This window comes from Rhamphochromis sp. 'chilingali', assembly GCF_963969265.1.
Source record: "Rhamphochromis sp. 'chilingali' genome assembly, chromosome: 2".
Lineage (NCBI taxonomy): Eukaryota > Metazoa > Chordata > Actinopteri > Cichliformes > Cichlidae > Rhamphochromis > Rhamphochromis sp. 'chilingali'.
This window is the reverse complement of record NC_137930.1, coordinates 6,702,652-6,721,703: the sequence shown is the minus strand read 5'-3', so window position 1 is coordinate 6,721,703 and position 19,052 is coordinate 6,702,652. Positions and strand designations below refer to the sequence as shown.

Sequence of the window (19,052 nt, the reverse complement as noted above, 5' to 3'; positions counted from 1 at the left end):
TCTACTTTCTAAATATCTAGTTTTTGCACTCATTTAACTACGTTTCACTGATTCCAGCTAACAGCCTCTAACAGAGGCTACCAGTAGCAAAAATAGCAACCTGTACCAACAGAAAAGTTTGGGATATTCTCAACAACTAACCTCAGTATTTGTCATCGGAAAGAAGTGAGCTTTACTGACTCATAAACTTGTATTGGACTCCTTTCACAAAGTTTTACAGCCTCTTCTCAGAGTAAATAGACACAAGCACCTGCTTTGACAGCTGAGGTAAACAGTATGTTGACAGCCTACACTCACTACAGATGAATGGCAGCCAGAGCTGTTTGTCCTACAGTGGCCACCGTAGCCAGGGTTATGAACTTGAATTGGGATGTGTAAGAGCACAAAACTCAGTTGACTCCAATTTGCAGTCTAGTGGTGATATTTTATACACTTTACCTTTAAAGTATGTTATTGGTGTTATTGTCATGATCCGGAGTTTGTGACTCCGTGTAGTTATTATTATTCTGGGTTTTGTTTTCATGTTCCTATGTGTTCCCCAGTCTGTGTGAAGTTTTTGCGTTGTGTCATTGGGTGTATGTGTTTCCTGTTTTATTTTGAAGGTCTGCGTCTTATGTGAGTGTTTTTGGTTTGCCTCCCTAGTCTTGTCACGTTAATCACTCCCAGCTGTGTCCCCCACCTGTGTGTGATCTCCCTGTGTTCTCTGAGTGTTTTTAAGTCTTGTCTTCTGTCTTAGTCGTTGCTGGTTCGTCTGCGTTGTTTCCCCTCGGTCTCCCTGCGTCTCTCCGTATGTATTTCCCCGGACCTCCCTGCATCTTCGTTTCTGGTTTGTTTTGTTAGTTTTACCCAGTTTAGGTTTTCCTGTTTCACCTTCACCCACGCCATTGCTATTTGTATTTTCTTTTGTTAAATAAATACTCATCTGCACCAGAGCTGCCGCATTTTGGGTCCTATCTCCAATTCCACACGTCTGCCACCGCGGTCGTGACAGTTATGCTATTAGCCATTACATGATCTTTAGGCTTTTTAAGATAAGATAAGATAAGATAAGATAAGATAAGATAAGATAACCTTTATTAGTCCCACACGTGGGAAATTTGTTTTGTCACAGCAGGAGTGGACAGTGCAAAAGTTATGAGGCAAAAATTAGAATACAATAAGAATAAATACAGTACACAACTGTACAGAATAGAATAAAATAAAATACTATATACAGTAGAATAAAATAAAATAAATATACAATAAGATAAAAATAGAATACAAATACAAATACTATATACAACTGAGTAAAAATACAACGATGACAGAAAGGATTATTGCACTTAGTATTATTGCATATGTATGGATGTGTGTGCTTGATCAGTTAAAGTCTTTATTATGGAGTCTGACAGCAGTGGGGAGGAAAGACCTGCGAAATCTCTCCGTCCCACACCGTGGGTGCCGCAGTCTCCCACTGAAGGAGCTGCTCAGTGCTGTCACAGTCTGCTGCATGGGGTGGGAGATGTTGTCCATCAGGGATGACAGCTTAGCCGCCGTTCTCCTGTCACTCACCACCTCCACTGGGTCCAGAGGGCATCCTAGAACAGAGCTGGCCCTTCGGATCACCCTGTTCAGTCTCTTCCTGTCCCCAGCAGAGATGCTGCCGCCCCAGCAGACCACGCCATAAAAGATAGCAGAAGCCACAACAGAGTCATAGAAGGTCTTCAGGAGTGGGCCCTCCACTCCAAACGACCTGAGTCTCCGCAGCAGGTACAGCCTGCTCTGCCCTTTCCTGTAGAGGGCGTCTGAGTTATGAGTCCAGTCCAGTCTATTGTTCAGATGAACACCAAGGTACCTGTAGCTGTCCACAGCCTCAATGTCCATACCTTGGATGTTCAGTGGTTGCAGTGGAGAATGCTTGTGCCTGCGGAAGTCTACCACCAGTTCCTTGGTTTTACTGGCGTTGATCTGGAGGTAGTTCAGCTGGCACCAGTCCACAAAGTCTTGGGTCAGACCTCTGTACTCCTTGTCGTCCCCATCAGTAATGAGGCCGACTATTGCAGAGTCATCAGAGAACTTCTGCAGGAAGCACTGGGTGGAATTGTGGGAGAAGTCTGCAGTGTAGATGGTGAAGAGGAACGGAGCCAGAACCGTTCCCTGTGGGGCCCCCGTACTGCAGACGACCCTGTCCGACACACAGCCCTGAGTCCTCACATACTGTGGTCGGTCGGTGAGGTAGTCCAGGATCCAGGTAGTGAGGTGATGGTCCACTCCAGAGTTCACCAGCTTGTCCTTTAGAACCGAGGGAAGAATAGTGTTGAAGGCACTGGAGAAATCAAAGAACATGATTCTCACAGTGCTTCCAGCGGTCTCCAGGTGAGCGAGGGAACGATGTAGGAGGTGAATGACGGCATCATCCGCTCCAATGCCAGGCTGGTAGGCAAACTGAAGTGGGTCCAGTGATGAGCTTATTAGGCGCCGAAGCTGAGCCAGGACCAACCGCTCCAGGGTCTTCATCAGGTGGGATGTCAGAGCCACCGGCCTGTAGCTGTTGAGGTCCTTGGGGCGTGAAGTCTTTGGCACTGGTACAACACAGGAGGTTTTCCAGAGCTGTGGGACTCTTCCCAACCTCAGGCTCAGGTTGAAGAGGTGCTCCATCACCCCACACAGTTGGTCCGCGCAGGACCTGACGACCCTCGAGCTGATGCCATCTGGACCCGCTGCCTTCTTGCCATTAATCCTCCTCAGTTCTCTCCTAACCTGGGTGGTTGAGAGAGACAGGCTGGAGCCTTGTGTTGAGTGTGTATTGGATGCTGCAGTTGGGGGTGGGGGGGAGTGAGCAGGGTGAATAGAGGAGGTGTGAAGTGTCTGAGGTGGAACAGCAGCAGTGGGGGTGGGTGAGTCTGCAGCCGATGTTGCAGACTGCCTCATGGCTGAATCAAATCTGTTGAAGAAATGATTCAGTTCATTTGCCCACCTCACATCCCTCCCAGGCAGAGAGTTCTGCTGTTTGTGGCCCGAGATGGTTCTGAGGCCTCTCCAGACTTCACCAACGTTGTTTTGTTGAAGCTGGTTCTCCATCTTCTGCCTGTAGCTCTCCTTCCCATTCCTTATCAGTCCCCTCAGCTCTCTCTGCACCCTTTTCAACTCCTCTTTGTCTCTGGATTTGAAGGCCCTCCTCTTCTGCTTGAGGACGGTTTTAATTTCTGGGGTAATCCAAGGTTTGTTGTTGGAGAAACACCGTACAGTCCTGGTAGGTACAGTGTTATCCACACAGAAGTTTATATAGTCAGTAATGCATGTAGTAAGGCTGTCGATGTCCTCTCCGTGGTCATCACAAATCACCTCCCACACAGTCGACTCAAAACAATCCTTAAGAGCCTCCTCGCTCTCCTCTGACCATCTCTGTACTGTGCGGGTGGCTGGTGGCTCCCTGCGCACTAAGGGCTCATACACAGGGACAAGGTGCACCAGGTTGTGATCAGATCTGCCCAGGGGAGGGAGAGGTGATGAACTGTATGCCTCTTCTGCATTGGCATACAGTAAGTCCAGTGTTTTATTGACTCTGGTTGGGCAGGTCACATACTGGGTGATGGTGGGCAGTGTGGAGTCCAGTGAGGCATGATTGAAGTCCCCTGATATTATGAGAAGGGCTCTCAGTGATTGTGTTTGCAGTCTGCTGACCACAGAGTGGAGAGAGTCACAGGCTGCATCCGCGTTGGCCGAGGGGGGGACATACGCTGTTATCGCGATAACATGCGAGAACTCCCGGGGCAGGTAGTACGGACGCATGCTAACGGCTAACAGCTCAATGTCTCTGCTGCAGAGTTGCTCTTTTACAGTGATGTGCCCAGGGTTACACCATCTGTCGTTCACAAAAACTGCCAGTCCCCCTCCTTTCCTCTTACCGCTGTCTCTGGTCCTGTCCGCTCGCAGCAGCTGGAATCCCGGTAGTGTCACGCTTGTGTCCGGAGTTAGCGATGTTAGCCACGACTCCGTTAGCATCATGATGCTACATTGCCGGTACTCCCTCTGTGACCAGGTTAGCGACATGAGCTCATCCATCTTATTGGGCAAAGATCTTACGTTTCCAATAATTACAGAAGGAAGAGATGGTCGATAACGTCTCCTTCTTGGGCGACGGCGCTCCTTCCCAGCACGACACCCCCGTCTTTTCCTCCTCAGCTCGCTGGGAATATCGGGTCTGTCCGCCGGCAGTACCGCTGCAGGACGCAGCGCTAACAGCTGATCCTTACTGTAAACAAAGGATCTCTGCTCTGGGTCCCCAGACACGGGTGAAAAAAGTAGAAATAAACTGAGAAAAACGACCAGGACTAGCACAAAACGGTAGAACATGGTTGCAGAGTCTAATTACTAATACGTTAGTTACAAAAAAATTACGAGAAAAAAGATAAGAAAGAAAGAAACTCAGAATGAGCAGAGCTGCTGTAACAGGCTGCCGCACACGGGGGGCGCCGGAAGTGACATGTTGTTGTTCTTTGATGTTGTTTAAGTCTATATATAGTCATTTCATTTTGGAAATATATTATATTGGCGCTAATAGTTTCTAATGCACTTCGAAGGACAAAACTTGAATTTTTAGCCACGGTGCTAGCTGAGCAGGATGAAATGTTTCAGCGACTATTGGCGGGATTTAATGGCTTTATGAACATTTCACAAATCATCATTCTTTGAACAGAAATAGTGCCATTTTCAGGGGCATTATGGGTAAGGGGAAACTCATTGCCGTCGATAATCTGTTCTGAGACGTCCACAACAGAGAACATGTCTCTGCCCATCACTATCTGTATGCATATATGAAAAGGCAGAGGTAGGAAAGGCAGCAGCAAGAGCCTAGACTTGAGTTTTATTTAAGTCAGAAACTACACAATAGGTAGAACTGGAGTCGAGGTGGGCTGCAAAGCAGCTTGCAGATTTGTAGCAACTTTACGCAGCGTAAAGTAGCTAAACACTCTACCTGACATTTGCCAGTTGAATGTATAGAAGTGTATCGGATGAGCCATTAGGTGAGGTAAGCTTGGAACTAAATTCAGCTGATGTCCTTGGATGAACTGAGACTGAGTTTGTAACCCATCTGAACTAATGCTGTGCTTACCTGGCAAAATGGTTAACATGGAAAACAAACCCTCAAGTCCAGCCTAAAGAGTTGATAGTTGCCTTCCATCATATTTGACATACTTGACATACTGTTTGATGGTTACTCACAGTATGAGTAGTGCATTGTTGAGTATATTATTTTTTTCAGACATTTTTAAGTTCTTGAGCTTTATTAAAAACCACTTCCATCTTTATGCTTGTGTTATTTTCAAAGTTAAATAAAAGTGGGAGTTATAAAATCACTCATATGCAGAAAAGATAATGAAATATATCAAACTACTTGTCATAAAGTAAAATGGGCAAGTTCCTCAATATGTGCCAGCATGACTGTTTGTATTACCTTGCTGAATGAAGTAACGCTAATGCAAGTTATTACCTGCATCCCAGCACTGGAGACTATCTGCCGTCATCCATCATCGTCCCTGACACCCACAATTATAACCTGGACTATGCAGAGAGCAGGTTCTTACAGAAACATGACAGCAGGCTACTGATATAATTGCATCCTTGCTCATAGTCATGTCTAGCTCTGCTTTGTTAATGGTCTTCATTTCCCCTCTCTTCCACAATACTCCAGGTGGTATCTGATATGCACAGTCACTGCAGGTGGAGGCTGAAACTCATCACCAAGAGCCATGTTAACTCTGTCAATTATTTAGATTTGACTTTGGCAATATATGCTTTATAATACAAAGAACATTTTAGGACTGTTTCAACAACAAATTATGTATGATGTGCTACAAAATCATTTGGGAGAAGAATGGCTTGATGCACTGTACAAAAACATGACACACATGCTCTTACACATTACTAATGCTGTCAGGACCTAATTTGATTGTTTCCCCATTAAACGAAAAATTCTTTATAATAATTTTTTTTTTCTTTTTTTAATTTCATGCATGAGGTTGAAAAGTTGCAGATCGGAAAATGAAAAGCTGCACTAAAGTATTCGGATGAAGTGGTTTCTTCTTCTACTTCATTTGATTTTTCTCCTTCTTTAATTCTTATACTTATTATTATTATTCGCCTTTTTCTGCTGCTGCTGCTGCTGCTGTTACTGCTGCTTCTGAAAAAACAGAGCAGTTTCTTTCATATTGCCATACAGTGACTATTTCTACAGAGAGTCAAAAAAAGGAAAGTGAAGCTTGGTTTTACAGCTACTTTCCAGGAATCTTTTAAATTAAAGTGTGCTATTTAGCACTAATAACAGTAATAGTCATCCAAATCTAGTCCAATGAGGACCAAGATAATCAAAAGAAGATATTTCCACCTTCAGTAATTTATACTGCTGCACCAAACTGACATTTATGTCAAGATGTCCAGTCTAGCTGGGTTGCAAAACAATTTGCAGGTCTTCAGCACCTGTGGGCAGGCTAAAACATTAATTTAGCCTGCCCACATTACTTCGAACTTGGAAACTATTTAATTAATGCCAAATTATGTACGGTACTATGTAAAATTCGGATTCTCCAGAGTCCACACCCTCATTTCTTCATATTTGGCTACCAAAAAGCTTCACCAGAAGTCGTAAGGAGAGCGCTAAAACAGTGAGTGTTTGTAAAATATGGTAGAGACTCTCTCATGGTTTGGGGTTAAATCCCCAACTAGTGCCACTGGGGATTTTTGAGAACTGATGAACTTGTGAAAACACAAAAGTACAGTCAGATTTTCATCTACCATGCAATAACATCATGTCAGTGATCCCAAACACACATGTCAATGCAATATAAGCATACCTGGTTAGAGAAATACACACAGGAACATCATTAGTCATGGACTGGTCTTCCCAGAACCTGGAACTCAGCTTGTAATGGTCAAAAAAAGAAGTAAAGAATTGAAAAGTGTTTGTTTATTTTTACCAATTCTCATATTTATTCACATTATGAGCAGTGATGGGAATAACGGCGTTACAAGTAACGGCGTTACTATCTAACTAATTACTATTCCTATCGTTACAACACCGTTACAGTTACTAACAAGAAAATGCGGTACGTTACTATTTTTCAACAAACAGACGGTTGAAGCTGTGTTCAGCTTACCGCATCTTATATCAGTTGCACAGAAGTAGGTGTAAGTAATCTGGGCGCTACAGCTTTAAGCAGCTGTGCGCGCTCCCGCGGGCGGTAATCACGATCACTGTCTAGCACAGGGGTCACCAACACGGTGCCCGCGGGCACCAGGTCGCCCGCAAGGACCACATGAGTCGCCCGCGGGCCTGTTCTAAAAATAGCTCACCATAACAACTTACCAGTAAGCTGCATCTATTTTTATTTTTTCTTGCTATTTTTTTTAATCACAATTGCATTGGCGTTAATTTGTTAGAGATAATATATAAAAAAATGTTTATTATTAAATATTAGATCATGATCTAATATTTAGTGCTAGCTGGTCTCCACGGAAACAGTTGCCGTGAAGACCAGCAAAGGCAAAGGTGAGGAGATGAGGAAAACATGGCGGAAAAAAGGAAGAAAACATATAATTTTCACAGTGAATGGGAGGAAGAGTTCTTTTTTACCACTGTGAAAGATTCATGCGTGTGTCTCATTTGCGGGGCAACTGTGGCAACGGCAAAGCGGCACAACGTGGAGAGACATTTCCGAACGTGTCACACAAGCTACCATGCCAACTACCCAAAGGGCAGAACACTGCGAGCGGAAAAGGCCCGCGAATTAAAGGCAGGTTTGAGCAAACAGCAGTCTTTTTTCACGAGACCGGTGAAAAACTCTCAAAAAGCAACCGAAGCCTCATTTAGAGCTACACATTTCATGATTAAGAAAAAGAAGGCATTTTTAGACGGGGAGTATTTCAAAGAAGCAATGATGATAATTGCAAAAACTGTGCTTAAAGACGAGAAATATGGAAACGATGTAATCTCCACTCTCTCTGATGTCCAGCTGGGGGCAACTACAATTGTTCGAAGAGTGTCGGCTATGTCCGGGAACTTGGCCGATCAGTTGGATCAGGATCTGGCAAAGTGCAGTTGGTTTAGCATCCAGTGTGACGAGTCCGTCGACAGCAGCAGTACAGTACAGCTGATGGTCTTTATCCGGATGGTATTTGATGGTTTCTCCACAAAAGAAGAACTTCTGACACTACTGCCGCTAAAGACAACAACGAAGGGAGTTGACATCTATAACGCGGTGAAGGAGTTTTTCGCGAAGAAAAAGGTACCGTTGGAAAAGCTGGTATCAGTGACTACCGACGGGGCTCCTGCTATGATCGGCCGACATACGGGATTCATCGCTCACTGTAAAGGTGACACAGAGTTCCCAAACTTCATGCATTACCACTGCATCATTCACCAGCAGGCGTTATGCGCAAAGGTGATCGGCTTCGAGCACGTCATGACTCCCATCGTGAAGATCATAAACAGCATCCGCTCCAGAGCTAAACAGCACAGAACATTCAAGGTGCTATTGGAGGAGCTGTCAGCTGAATATGGTGACCTGCTACTACATACGGAAATCCGATGGCTCAGCAGGGGACGGATTTTGCTTCGTTTTTTGTCACTTTTGGGTGAAATCAAGGAGTTCATGCAATCCAAAGGGGAAGACACATCTCTGCTGGAGGACACCGAGTGGACACTTGACCTTGCGTTTTTAACAGACATTACTGGGAAACTGAACTATTTGAACTGTGAGCTGCAAGGCAAAGGTAAGACTGTTGCTGACATGATAAGTGCTTTAAATGGATTTAAAGCCCAGATGAACATTTTCTCTGTGCATTTACAGAGAAAAAAGGTGCTGCACTTTCCCTCTGTGCAGATGGTGCTGAAAGACAATGCTTCTGCATCTGAGACTTTTGACAAAGTTGCAGAAAAGTACACTCAAGTCATAAACCGACTTGGTCAAGAGTTTGAGAACAGGTTTTGTGACCTTGATCAGCTTGAGCCATGTGTCTCATTTGTTTCCAATCCTTTCATGAATGTGGACACAACATGCATTGCTGAGCAACTAAGTTCAATGTTCAGCTTGGATGCTGGACAGGTGGAAATCGAAATTGTAACATTGCAAAATGATGTCCACCTCAAAGCCTATCTGGGTGCACCAAACCTTTGGTGCCTTGTTGACACAGAAAAGTACAGTGGTGTGTGCACAGCAGCTATGAAGGTTGCCAGCCTGTTTGGTTCAACCTATCTTTGTGAATCAGCCTTTTCTGACATGAACTTCATCAAGAACAAACACAGAACACGCCTCTCCGATGCACATCTGCAAGACTCACTCAGAGTTGCAGTGTCAAGTTATACCCCAGATTACAACACACTGGTGAACAGCATGCAATGCCAGGTTTCCCACTAACAGACAAAGAAAGCCATATTAGATGTTCTCAGTGGCAACATTACAGTGTCATGTCAAAGTTGAATTTAATTATTGAAAAACAAATGTGTTTGTTAAGTGTAACATGTGACAATTTGCTTTAAAATGCTGCCAATTTGGTGAAAAGTTCTGTAAAATTTGAAAGTTGATTTTTTGTATGTTACATACATACAAAAATAATGTATGTAACAGTGCATGATTTGTTAAAATTTGTTAGTGGTAAGTGAAAATGTTGTAGAAGTGATCACTTCAAAATGTAAATACTTGCAGAGATATATAGAAATAAAGCGTTGCATATTGATATTTATGTTTCCTACCTTGTTTCCTAATTGCATTCTTTATAATTATGGTGAAAAATAATTAACATAATTAGTGTCCGTACATAGATGAATATCATTAATTATTAATGATAACACATAATTAAGTTAAACTGAGGAAATTTGTTATTTGAGAAGTGTGTGTCAAACTGGTAGCCCTTCACATTAATCGGTACCCAAGAAGTAGCTCTCACTTTCAAAAAGGTTGGTGACCCCTGGTCTAGCACAACACCTGCAGCTAAGGGGGCAAAACTATTGCATGAGTCAAAGCTGTTATGATGATGTTTCACCCCAATTTAACATCGCCGCTGTAGGAATTAGAATCAAACTTATAAGAAAGGAGACCCCTTGGACATCAATCAGCGTGATGAGAACTATTGAAAACAAAAGAAAGAATCTTTGGAAAAAAGCCAGCAGCCAGACACCAGGGCCCTGTTTCAGGAAGCCGGTTTAGAAAACTCAGAGTGAAAAATGATACGCAGGGTTGAGTAACCCCGAACTGTCCAACTCGGAATATTCGGTTTCAGAAAGGCTGATAACAATTAGTTCAATCAACGCGGAGTTGCGTCAACCCCAAGTGAAGCGCGCGGACGAGGATACATAAAGCCCTGATAAGCGGAGCACAGATTAAGCGAGTCACCATGGAGACGGAGGGAAAGAAGGCGCGGTCAATGTATTTCACAGCGCTTGAGGCCGAAATTCTGATGGCAGCATATGCCGATAACATGCAAATTCCGCGGAAAAAAGTAACACAGCCACAGCTGCAAAAGAAAGGGAGCATGCATGGCAAAACATAGCCGACAGAGTCAATGCGTGAGTGTTAATATAAACATTGATCTAGGGATTTCCACCCATTTAACACGTTATTTTATCATATGTTATTTTATTTGTTATTTTATACATTTTATTTTGTGATGTGATGTGAGCGCAGGTGCAACCCAACAGGCCCCAAACGTTCCTGGCAGCAAGTAAAAATAAAATATAAAAATATAGTCCAAACAGGTAAGGTGTAATTGTATTATGAGCCATAGTGCTTGGTCTGTTTGTCCTATGTAAATCAATTTCAGTTAGAGGCTACATTAATTTTCTTTCTGTAAGCACTTATTGAAATTATCTGAGCACATTACAAGTACATATTTGCTTACTCTGTATGCTCAAATGTGACCCATTATAGCCAACAGAAAAAAAGCGGAGGCCCGAAAAACAGGTGGGGGTCCTCCACCACCACCACTCACAGAGGCTGAGCAGTTGGCCCTCAGCCAAAACAGTGGGCGCCCTGTGGCCGAAGGCATCTCTGCGGGGACATCCTCTGAGTCAATAACCCCGCAAGACACAAGTGCCTACATAAGAGGTAAATTCAAAATAATACATGATGTGCGTACATCCTTTCTTCACAGTCACCTTTGCAGTGCTACTCATTCATTTGATAAACTCTTTACCATAATGGATTATTTTGTAGTGAAGTTATTTTCCTACTGATTTTGCCTTCCCTCAGTCTTGGTTGTCTTTGAGAGCATAATGACAATGAAGTGTAAGGTGATTGGTATGTTTGTTAATTGCCATTTGGTCCCTTGTAAGTTATAAGTGACCTGTATAAACCTCATATTCTATCAGTTGATGGTGGTGGTGTACTGCATCTGGTGCAGCCTCCTGTTGAGCCAGACCAACATGCAGTTGTGAGTAATACTCCACAGATTATGAGTTTACAGTAGAACAGCAATGTTGTTTATTTCTTTACTACAGGAAAATAATGAAGAAACATTGACAGCTGTTACAGAGGAGGAAGCAACAGAGACACTTTATGAGGTTTACATCTTTTAATACTTTGTGTACAGGAAACACAGGCGACCAATAAAGCCAGTTGAACAAAAAATCTGTTTATTCTTCTTTCAACATGTTGAGGTGATGGGTCAAAGGAAATGATTGTGACATATGGTGTCTCTGACTGCGCTTCCATCTTGTATGTCCGTGGGAGGGTCAGGATGTTCATGGTTTGGATCACTGCTGATGTTTGGTTCAGAAGGACAGTGTTCTCCTCTAATTGTGGCAATGTTGTGAAGAATCACACATGCCACAATAATGTCACATGCCCTTTCTGGGGTGACCCTGAGTCTTTGAAGGCACTGGAACCGGGCCTTAAGCATTCCGATAGTCATTTCGATTCTGGCTCTTGTCCTGCAATTAGCCAGATTATATCGCTGCTGTGGGCCCGGTTCAGGGTCAGGGTAAGGGGTAAGCAAATAGGGTAAACATGGATACCCCCTATCACCAAGCAAGTAGCCAGTGAACTCTCCTAAGACAGAAGGATACACTTCAGTTCAAATGTCCCTGAAGCAATTGGTCTTTATATATTTTAAAGTATTCTCAACTCACCATGTCCAAATTTTGTGCTCAGTGTACATTCACGGAATATTTGTGAGTCATGGACAGAGCCTGGCCACTTGGCTTCCACATTTGTGATAATGTTGGCAGCATCACATGTGATCTTCACAGTGCAGAGAACACAAATTAGCATCCATTACTATAATGAAATAATTTGTTAGTTTGAAATGCTACAGGGAACTATGTACCTGCACATTAATGCTGTGGAAAGACTTCCTGTTCACATAGTCTCCTTCATTTACTGAAGGAGCAATGATTGGAATGTGAGTCCCATCTGTACAGCCAATCACGCCTGGGAACCGTGAAAATAAATGTAAAATTTAAGTAGTAGTCCAAGTATCACCACATCATAAATTAAGTTTTGGTCATCCTGATACCTGCAATTTTGTGGCATCCCTCTTTGATGAATCTTGTGGGTCTGTGACCGGGGAACACCACAAACGGGTACAGGAGACGTTTCAGTGCAACTGTAACATTCCTGACTGCCCGACAGACGGTAGCCTTGGAAACGTGCTCAGCGTCACCAATATTATACAGAAAGCTCCCGTTTGCAAAAAACCGAAGTGCAATACAAATAATATGCAATGAACTGAGAGCATGTCCGCGATGTGTCACATGCGTAATATATGGCCTGAGGATGTTATCCAAATAACTTATAGATTGTGCTGAAGAACGGTAACGTTCACACAGAAAATCATCAGGAAATGATAAAATGTCCAAACGCGCTCTGATCACTCTCTCCCGGCGGAGAGCTCTGCGGAGAATTTGGGCTTCACGATCTACTGGCTCTTCAAGGACGGGGCACGCCATGTCCGACACTTCCTACTGTCAGGTTTCCGACAAAGAGACGGGGACAGTCAGGGTTAGTTGTAGTAAACCTGCTAGGGGGCAGGTTAGCTTCACGGAGTGTGTCGTCATAGTGACTCACTGAGGCTTCATCTGAACTCGCTTTGTGAAACCGAAAACCCAGAGTTTTCGTTAACTCAGGGTATACTTACTCAGTTTTTCCACTAAACCGGCTTCCTGAAACAGGGCCCAGGGGACGATAGAGACTATTTGGCTTCATTTTTGGGGAGCTGTCGCGTCGTCCATTTTTTCTACAGTCATTGGTCAGAACAATGAGGCGACTGCTGTCTCCAGGTAGAAAAAGGAGTGATACACCTGCTGCTGTCAGACCTGCAGGTATCAGGCTGTGATGTTCTCCTTTATAGTGAACAGAAATTATTGTTTTGGAGTGGCACAAATAATTTCTGTTGCATCTTATTGAATGCAGAACAGCTGATTGTTATGTAAATAGTTTGAAATGGTTATTGGTAAAAGGTTAATGGATGCAAATAACTTTGTTGTTTGCAAAACTTGTGCATAGGATTTTAAAATTGACAATTTATATTTGCATTCAAAGTTATGAAATATGATTCATTAAACATGTTTGTGGTTGTTACAGTAAAAATTATAACTTTTTCTACTCTGATTTTATGTTTTTTGTCTGATTCTAAATCAATTGTGTTAATACAGTATGTCAAAATGAAAACATAACTGTAAATTCAGACACGTGAGGTTGTGCTGAAAAGGATGATACCAAACAAGGCAAAGCAAATAGTTTTTAAAGGGAAAATGTGGAGGGAAAATCAAAAGTAGTTAAAAATGGTCAATTATACCCTGGACCCCAGAGGTAATTAATTACTTTTAGAATATTGTAACTCAGTTACTAACTCAGTTACTTTTTTGAAGAAGTAACTACTAACTATAATTAATTACTTTTTCAAAGTAACTTGCCCAAAACTGATTATGAGACCAGGGATGCCAGTTTTATATATAATTTAAATACTGGGTCTATTTTAAATAAATCAATTACTGAACCCATATTTGCTTATAACCCAACCTCCCACCAGCCCTTCATTTAGCTGTTTGAAAAGCTATTTAGCCTAGCCCAAGCAGATTTTTAACATGGATAGTGGTGATCTTAAAAAATACAATATATTGATCAATATTGAGCTGATGTGAAATCATTTATGACAGTAACTTATTATCACTGGCTCTCCTGTCTCCCTCCCCTCAGCCCCTAACTGTCACATCAGATGGTGCCCCTCCCTGAGCCTGGTTCTGCCAGAGGTCTTCCTGTTAAAAAGGAGTTTTTCCTTCCCACTGTTTCCAAGTGCTTGCTCATAGGGGGTCGTTTAATTTTTGGGGTTCTCTCTGTATTATTGTAGGGTCTTTACCTTACAATACAGAAAGAGCTGTTGTTTTGATTTGCACTATATAAATACAATTATAGTGAACTGAACGATGCATGTTTTAGAAAAAAAATTTATTGTAAGAAGTTGTGGATTACTGATTTACACCCTGCCTGACTCTGCACAGATTTGTCATGTACTGATGGAAATACGAAAATGGCACCCAAGAGCAGACTCAATACCCAAGTTGAATGTTTTGCAAGGTTTCTTTTTTTTTTTGTTTTTTTTTAACAAAATGTGACTTTAAACAAGAACATGGCTAGAAACTGAAACTGGGGAACTAGAGCTGAGGAAGGTCGAGGGCGGAGAAATACTTAAACACAGGGAGCACAGGGAGAGCCAAGAGGTGAGTGTGTATGGCCTTGGGGTGTGCTTACCTGCAGACTGGGGGGAGGTGTCCATAAAAGTGTCCAGTGGGGTGAGCAAGGTGAAGGAGGATATCTAGTCCCAGAGGAGTGACGACAGGCAGGAGGGCAGCCGGGTGAACAATGTGACTATGGAAGTCCTTAGATCTGACTGTAGTAGCTGAAGCAGTTCAGACCAACACTGAAGCATGAACATGGCAGTAGGCAAATCTGGTAGGAACTGAGGACAGAGAGCAGCATTAGATACAGGACAGAAGGACCATGGAACTGACCAAGGAAGTCAAGTTACCACCAGAGGTCTGGACACCTCTTGCACACCCTGGAAAATCCCCACTCACTCCCAAGACAGGATTAGTCGGTGCCTTTGTGTTAGTTAGTGGACTAACTATGCAACATCAACACTCATGAAATGATTGAAGGGTTTTTATCAACAGATAAATGAAAATTACTAAAATAAATAACTAATATAAGCTGATAAGATCAGCTGGCCAATATATCAGCTGGGTTCTACTATTTACACAGAATTTATATTACTCACAATATCTAATCTGATTTAAAGTGTACCTCCCCAGTTCAAGCTATTCAGGATATTATCAGAATCCATGCTTGTCAAACATGCTGATAAGAATGGGAAGATCGTCTCCAAAGAAACTCAGCCATTCTGGATATACATTTCCATCTCCTGGAAGACTTTGGAAGCACATTTCATCAGCTGAACAGCCAACAATAGCACGCCTCCAATATTCTACTCATATCATGTGGGTGTTATGGGTTCACGCTAAAGCTTCACAGTGCATTTCATCTGGCTCTTTGTTGTGTTTTTGCAAGGAGTAATGGCTGAAAACCACATGCTCAAAATTTCTAAATATATTGAATATTTTTGAGATGCAGGAGACAGACTGTAGTACTTTTTATAGTTGCCACACAAGGGAAATGTTAAGTTACTCCATTGTTTGGAGCTTGGCAGGTTTGGGTGTCAGGTTGATGCCAACACACATTAAGGAATTTGAGTCACTGAACTGGACCTTTCTGACATATTTTGGTGCTGAATTATGCTCACCTGATAGAGTTAGTTACTGCAATTCTTCAAGTTAATTTTCATGTTTGCACTTCTGTATGTGGCAGTTGTCTAGATCTGTCCGGATACAATTTATGGATGATTATTGCAAAGCATGTCAGCTTTGGCACTCAACCCCTGCAAATATTGTCACTTTTTTTTTTGTCAAAGAATAAAAATGCCCAAAATTCCGAACTCAAAGAAGTTATGGCCATCTTTTATAAACAGTTTATGGTACAACCTTGCCTATTTTTCAAACCACAGTATGTCTGAGAGCTGCACTGCGCTCTGAGTAACGAGGCTGCTGGTGGAAAAAATAGTTTTTCTTTCTTCTATGATGGATTTGAGTCCAGTGAGACATTAAACAAGCTGTTACTCTTTGAATCTGAGCAACTGACACCAAAACCTGACATTTACATCAGTATCTGTCGTTTTTCCTCCACTGCCTTTCTGCTATTTAATGTTGTTAGAATGTTTAAGAACATTCTACCTTTAAAAATTGTCAACAACAGATAACCCCCTGAGCAAGAAAACACAACGCTCACATCAACACAGAGAAGCCTTTATTTCATCTTTATTTCATCTTTTGACATGAAGAGCTAAAGGCATCCTCTATGAAGTTGTTTATTGAGTCACTCACACAGACTCACACAGACACACACACCTAAAAAAGGACTCAAGCATGTGGAAAAACCCAAGGCATTACTTGTGATTTATTCATTTAATAACCACAATCATTTTTCTCTATTTGGGTGCATTAGCCCGAAGAGAAAAATTGTTACAAATGCAAGTAAACAAGAAATGGTGAACAGAGGGTAAAAAAAAGAGAAGGACATTGTAGAACTACATTTGTGGGTCTGACCTTCTACCAGCCGATGACATGACTGCCAGGATGGTAAAATCTGCAGTACACATAAATCATGGCAGGTGAGAAGATGTACTGGATTATGGAAATGAGGCATAAAAGGTTTGAGTGAACCGATGAGCATGATGTAGCTGAGTACATGTCACCTTTCCGTGTCCATTTCCTTTTTTCTGGAATTGAACGTGAGCAAAAGATGGATATTTTGTCTGGCTTCTGTTCATTTGTTTGTTCCTTTTTCCCTTCTAGCCACTTCTGTCCCAGCCTTATATTCAAGCTATCTTCAGTACTTCACTTATTCACAGCTGTTAGTAGAAAAAAAATGACTCCTCATTCTCTTGCCCAGAAGCAGCTCCATGCTCTGACTTGTATGCACTAGTGAAATACGTATCATTTCTGAAGTCTCCAGGTCATAACACTGTGAGACAGTAAGTGTAATGGTCCATGTGTCACTGATGCAGGGTTTTGAAGGAGATGTGTAAGGGTTTTCTAGTTTTGTATTTATTATGATAATTTTCTGTTTTGCTTTCAAATTCTTTATTTATTAGTCTTCTGGTGTTATTTTTATATTCCTGGGGCTTATGATGATCCTGTTTTCTGTTACTTTAGTTTATTTATCCCCTTTTGTGTTCCCATTCTTCATCGTCTGTCTCTGTGTCAAGTATGTGTATCCATATATCAGTTATTTCCTGTTTTATTTTGATAGCCTCTTGTCACGTGTGCTTTGCATGTGGCCCTATTTCCCTGTCTCATAATTATATTCAGCTGTCCTCACACTTGTTGCCTGTTCCCTCATTAACCTTTGCATTTATATATTTTCTCAATGATCCCTTGTCCTTTCTTATGTTCTCCATCATGACCGTGTCCTTCCTTCTGTGTTTACAGGGGAATTGCAGATCATTTGTTCCTGACGAGTCTGGCAATAAAGCAGCTTTTGAGATTAATTTTCTTCATTTCTGATTCCTACATCTGGGTCCCAACTCCTGTTTGCTACACAGCCCATGTTGACTATAATTTTCATGCTTTCCTGAAAATGTTTAAGTCCAAAAACTAGCAAGGGGATGAGGAATGAATCAAGAACTATATTAAATGAATTCTTCAGAAGGTCACAGTTAACGGTTCATGTAATGAAAATTAGAAAATTAATCCAAAATTTGCGCTAGAGCTGCTAAATGTCCCTATGCATAGGAGTGGAAAGAGTCGCAACGTGTCACGGTACTGGGTCTGCAACTCAGTGTTTTGTGTATTTTAGTTTCATTCTTTGATTATTGCATGTTTTCAGTGTTTCCTGTTTTATTTTGAAAGAGTCTTGTGTCTTTATTATTGTGTTTGGGTTCACTTCAACTGTACCATAGTTCAGGTTCTTTTGTGTCAGCTGCTTCCTTATGTGTTTCCACTTCCACTGATTACCCCAAGTGTGTATTTAGTCTGTGTTTCCGTTCACTCATTCTCAGGTCATCTGTTATTTCACTCTGTAATCGTCATAGTGTTCACAGTTTTTCAGTTTCATAGTTGTTCATTGCCTGTACTAAGTTTAGTTGTCGTTTTCTGTTTTTCTCCTTATCGTTCTTGTTGCCTTTATTCATCCCTAATAAACCTCGCTTTTGTTTTACAAACCAGCTCCATCTCCTGTAGTGTCTGCTCTTGCGTCCGTTTAAAATACGTGGGCGCTGTGTTCTGTTGATCTTATGTGCTGCACAATAATGTTTAACATTTAGTATTTACTGTCATATTCCCATATATCATTGTGATGTTGTTTATTCTATTACTCTTGTTCTCTTCTGCTTGCTTTCTTTTTTCTTTCTCAGCAGGTGATCCAGGTGATTGATATATGCATTTTTTTTCTCTGCCCGTTCTGTTGGTTTTTGTCTTTTGCCCTTCTCCCCCGTCCCTCTTCTCAACTGTTTCTCTTTCCCTCTTTCTTTCTCCCCTTCTTTCCCCCAGTCAAGTCTGTCCCGTATTCAGTAAGTGAAAATAAAATAAACAATAAAAGGTGAATCAAATGGACCATTACGGCAAGGCTGGGATGGTCAGTTTGGTAAAGTAAATCCGTTGGGCATCTTTCTTTGCCTTTAGACAACAATTCTGATGGCAAAAGAGCCAAACGGGACAGGCCAAAAAAATAAAAAAATAAAAAAATAAAAAAATAAAATACGTGGGCGCTCCCCGCCACGACACACCGTCAACGGTTTGGTTTGTACTGGTTTGGTTTTTGGTTTGGTCCAGTGTACTTTTTTTAATATTTTGTATTTTATGCTATAAATTGATAATCCACCATTCACAGTTTTTAAAATATCAAGAACATGCCATTACTCTCAAGGACGTGTCATGTAGTCACACAAAACCTGAACGAATGAGGCACTTTGGTGTAAAGCGCATCAGGGTTAAGTTAAAGCTAGGTGAGACTTTTGCGCAGTAAACG

General features: G+C 41.9%; 1 protein-coding gene across 1 annotated transcript; it reads left to right on the top strand.

The window, feature by feature from the left end:
• Positions 1-7,916: 7,916 nt before the first annotated feature.
• LOC308392539 (general transcription factor II-I repeat domain-containing protein 2B-like) lies at positions 7,917-9,395 on the top strand (the record flags this gene model as incomplete). The annotated part of the gene is made up of 1 exon (XM_080875609.1): positions 7,917-9,395. One exon carries the CDS (start codon positions 7,917-7,919, stop codon positions 9,393-9,395), a length of 1,479 nt encoding a protein of 492 aa, XP_080731735.1.
• Between the last annotated feature and the right edge of the window lie 9,657 nt (positions 9,396-19,052).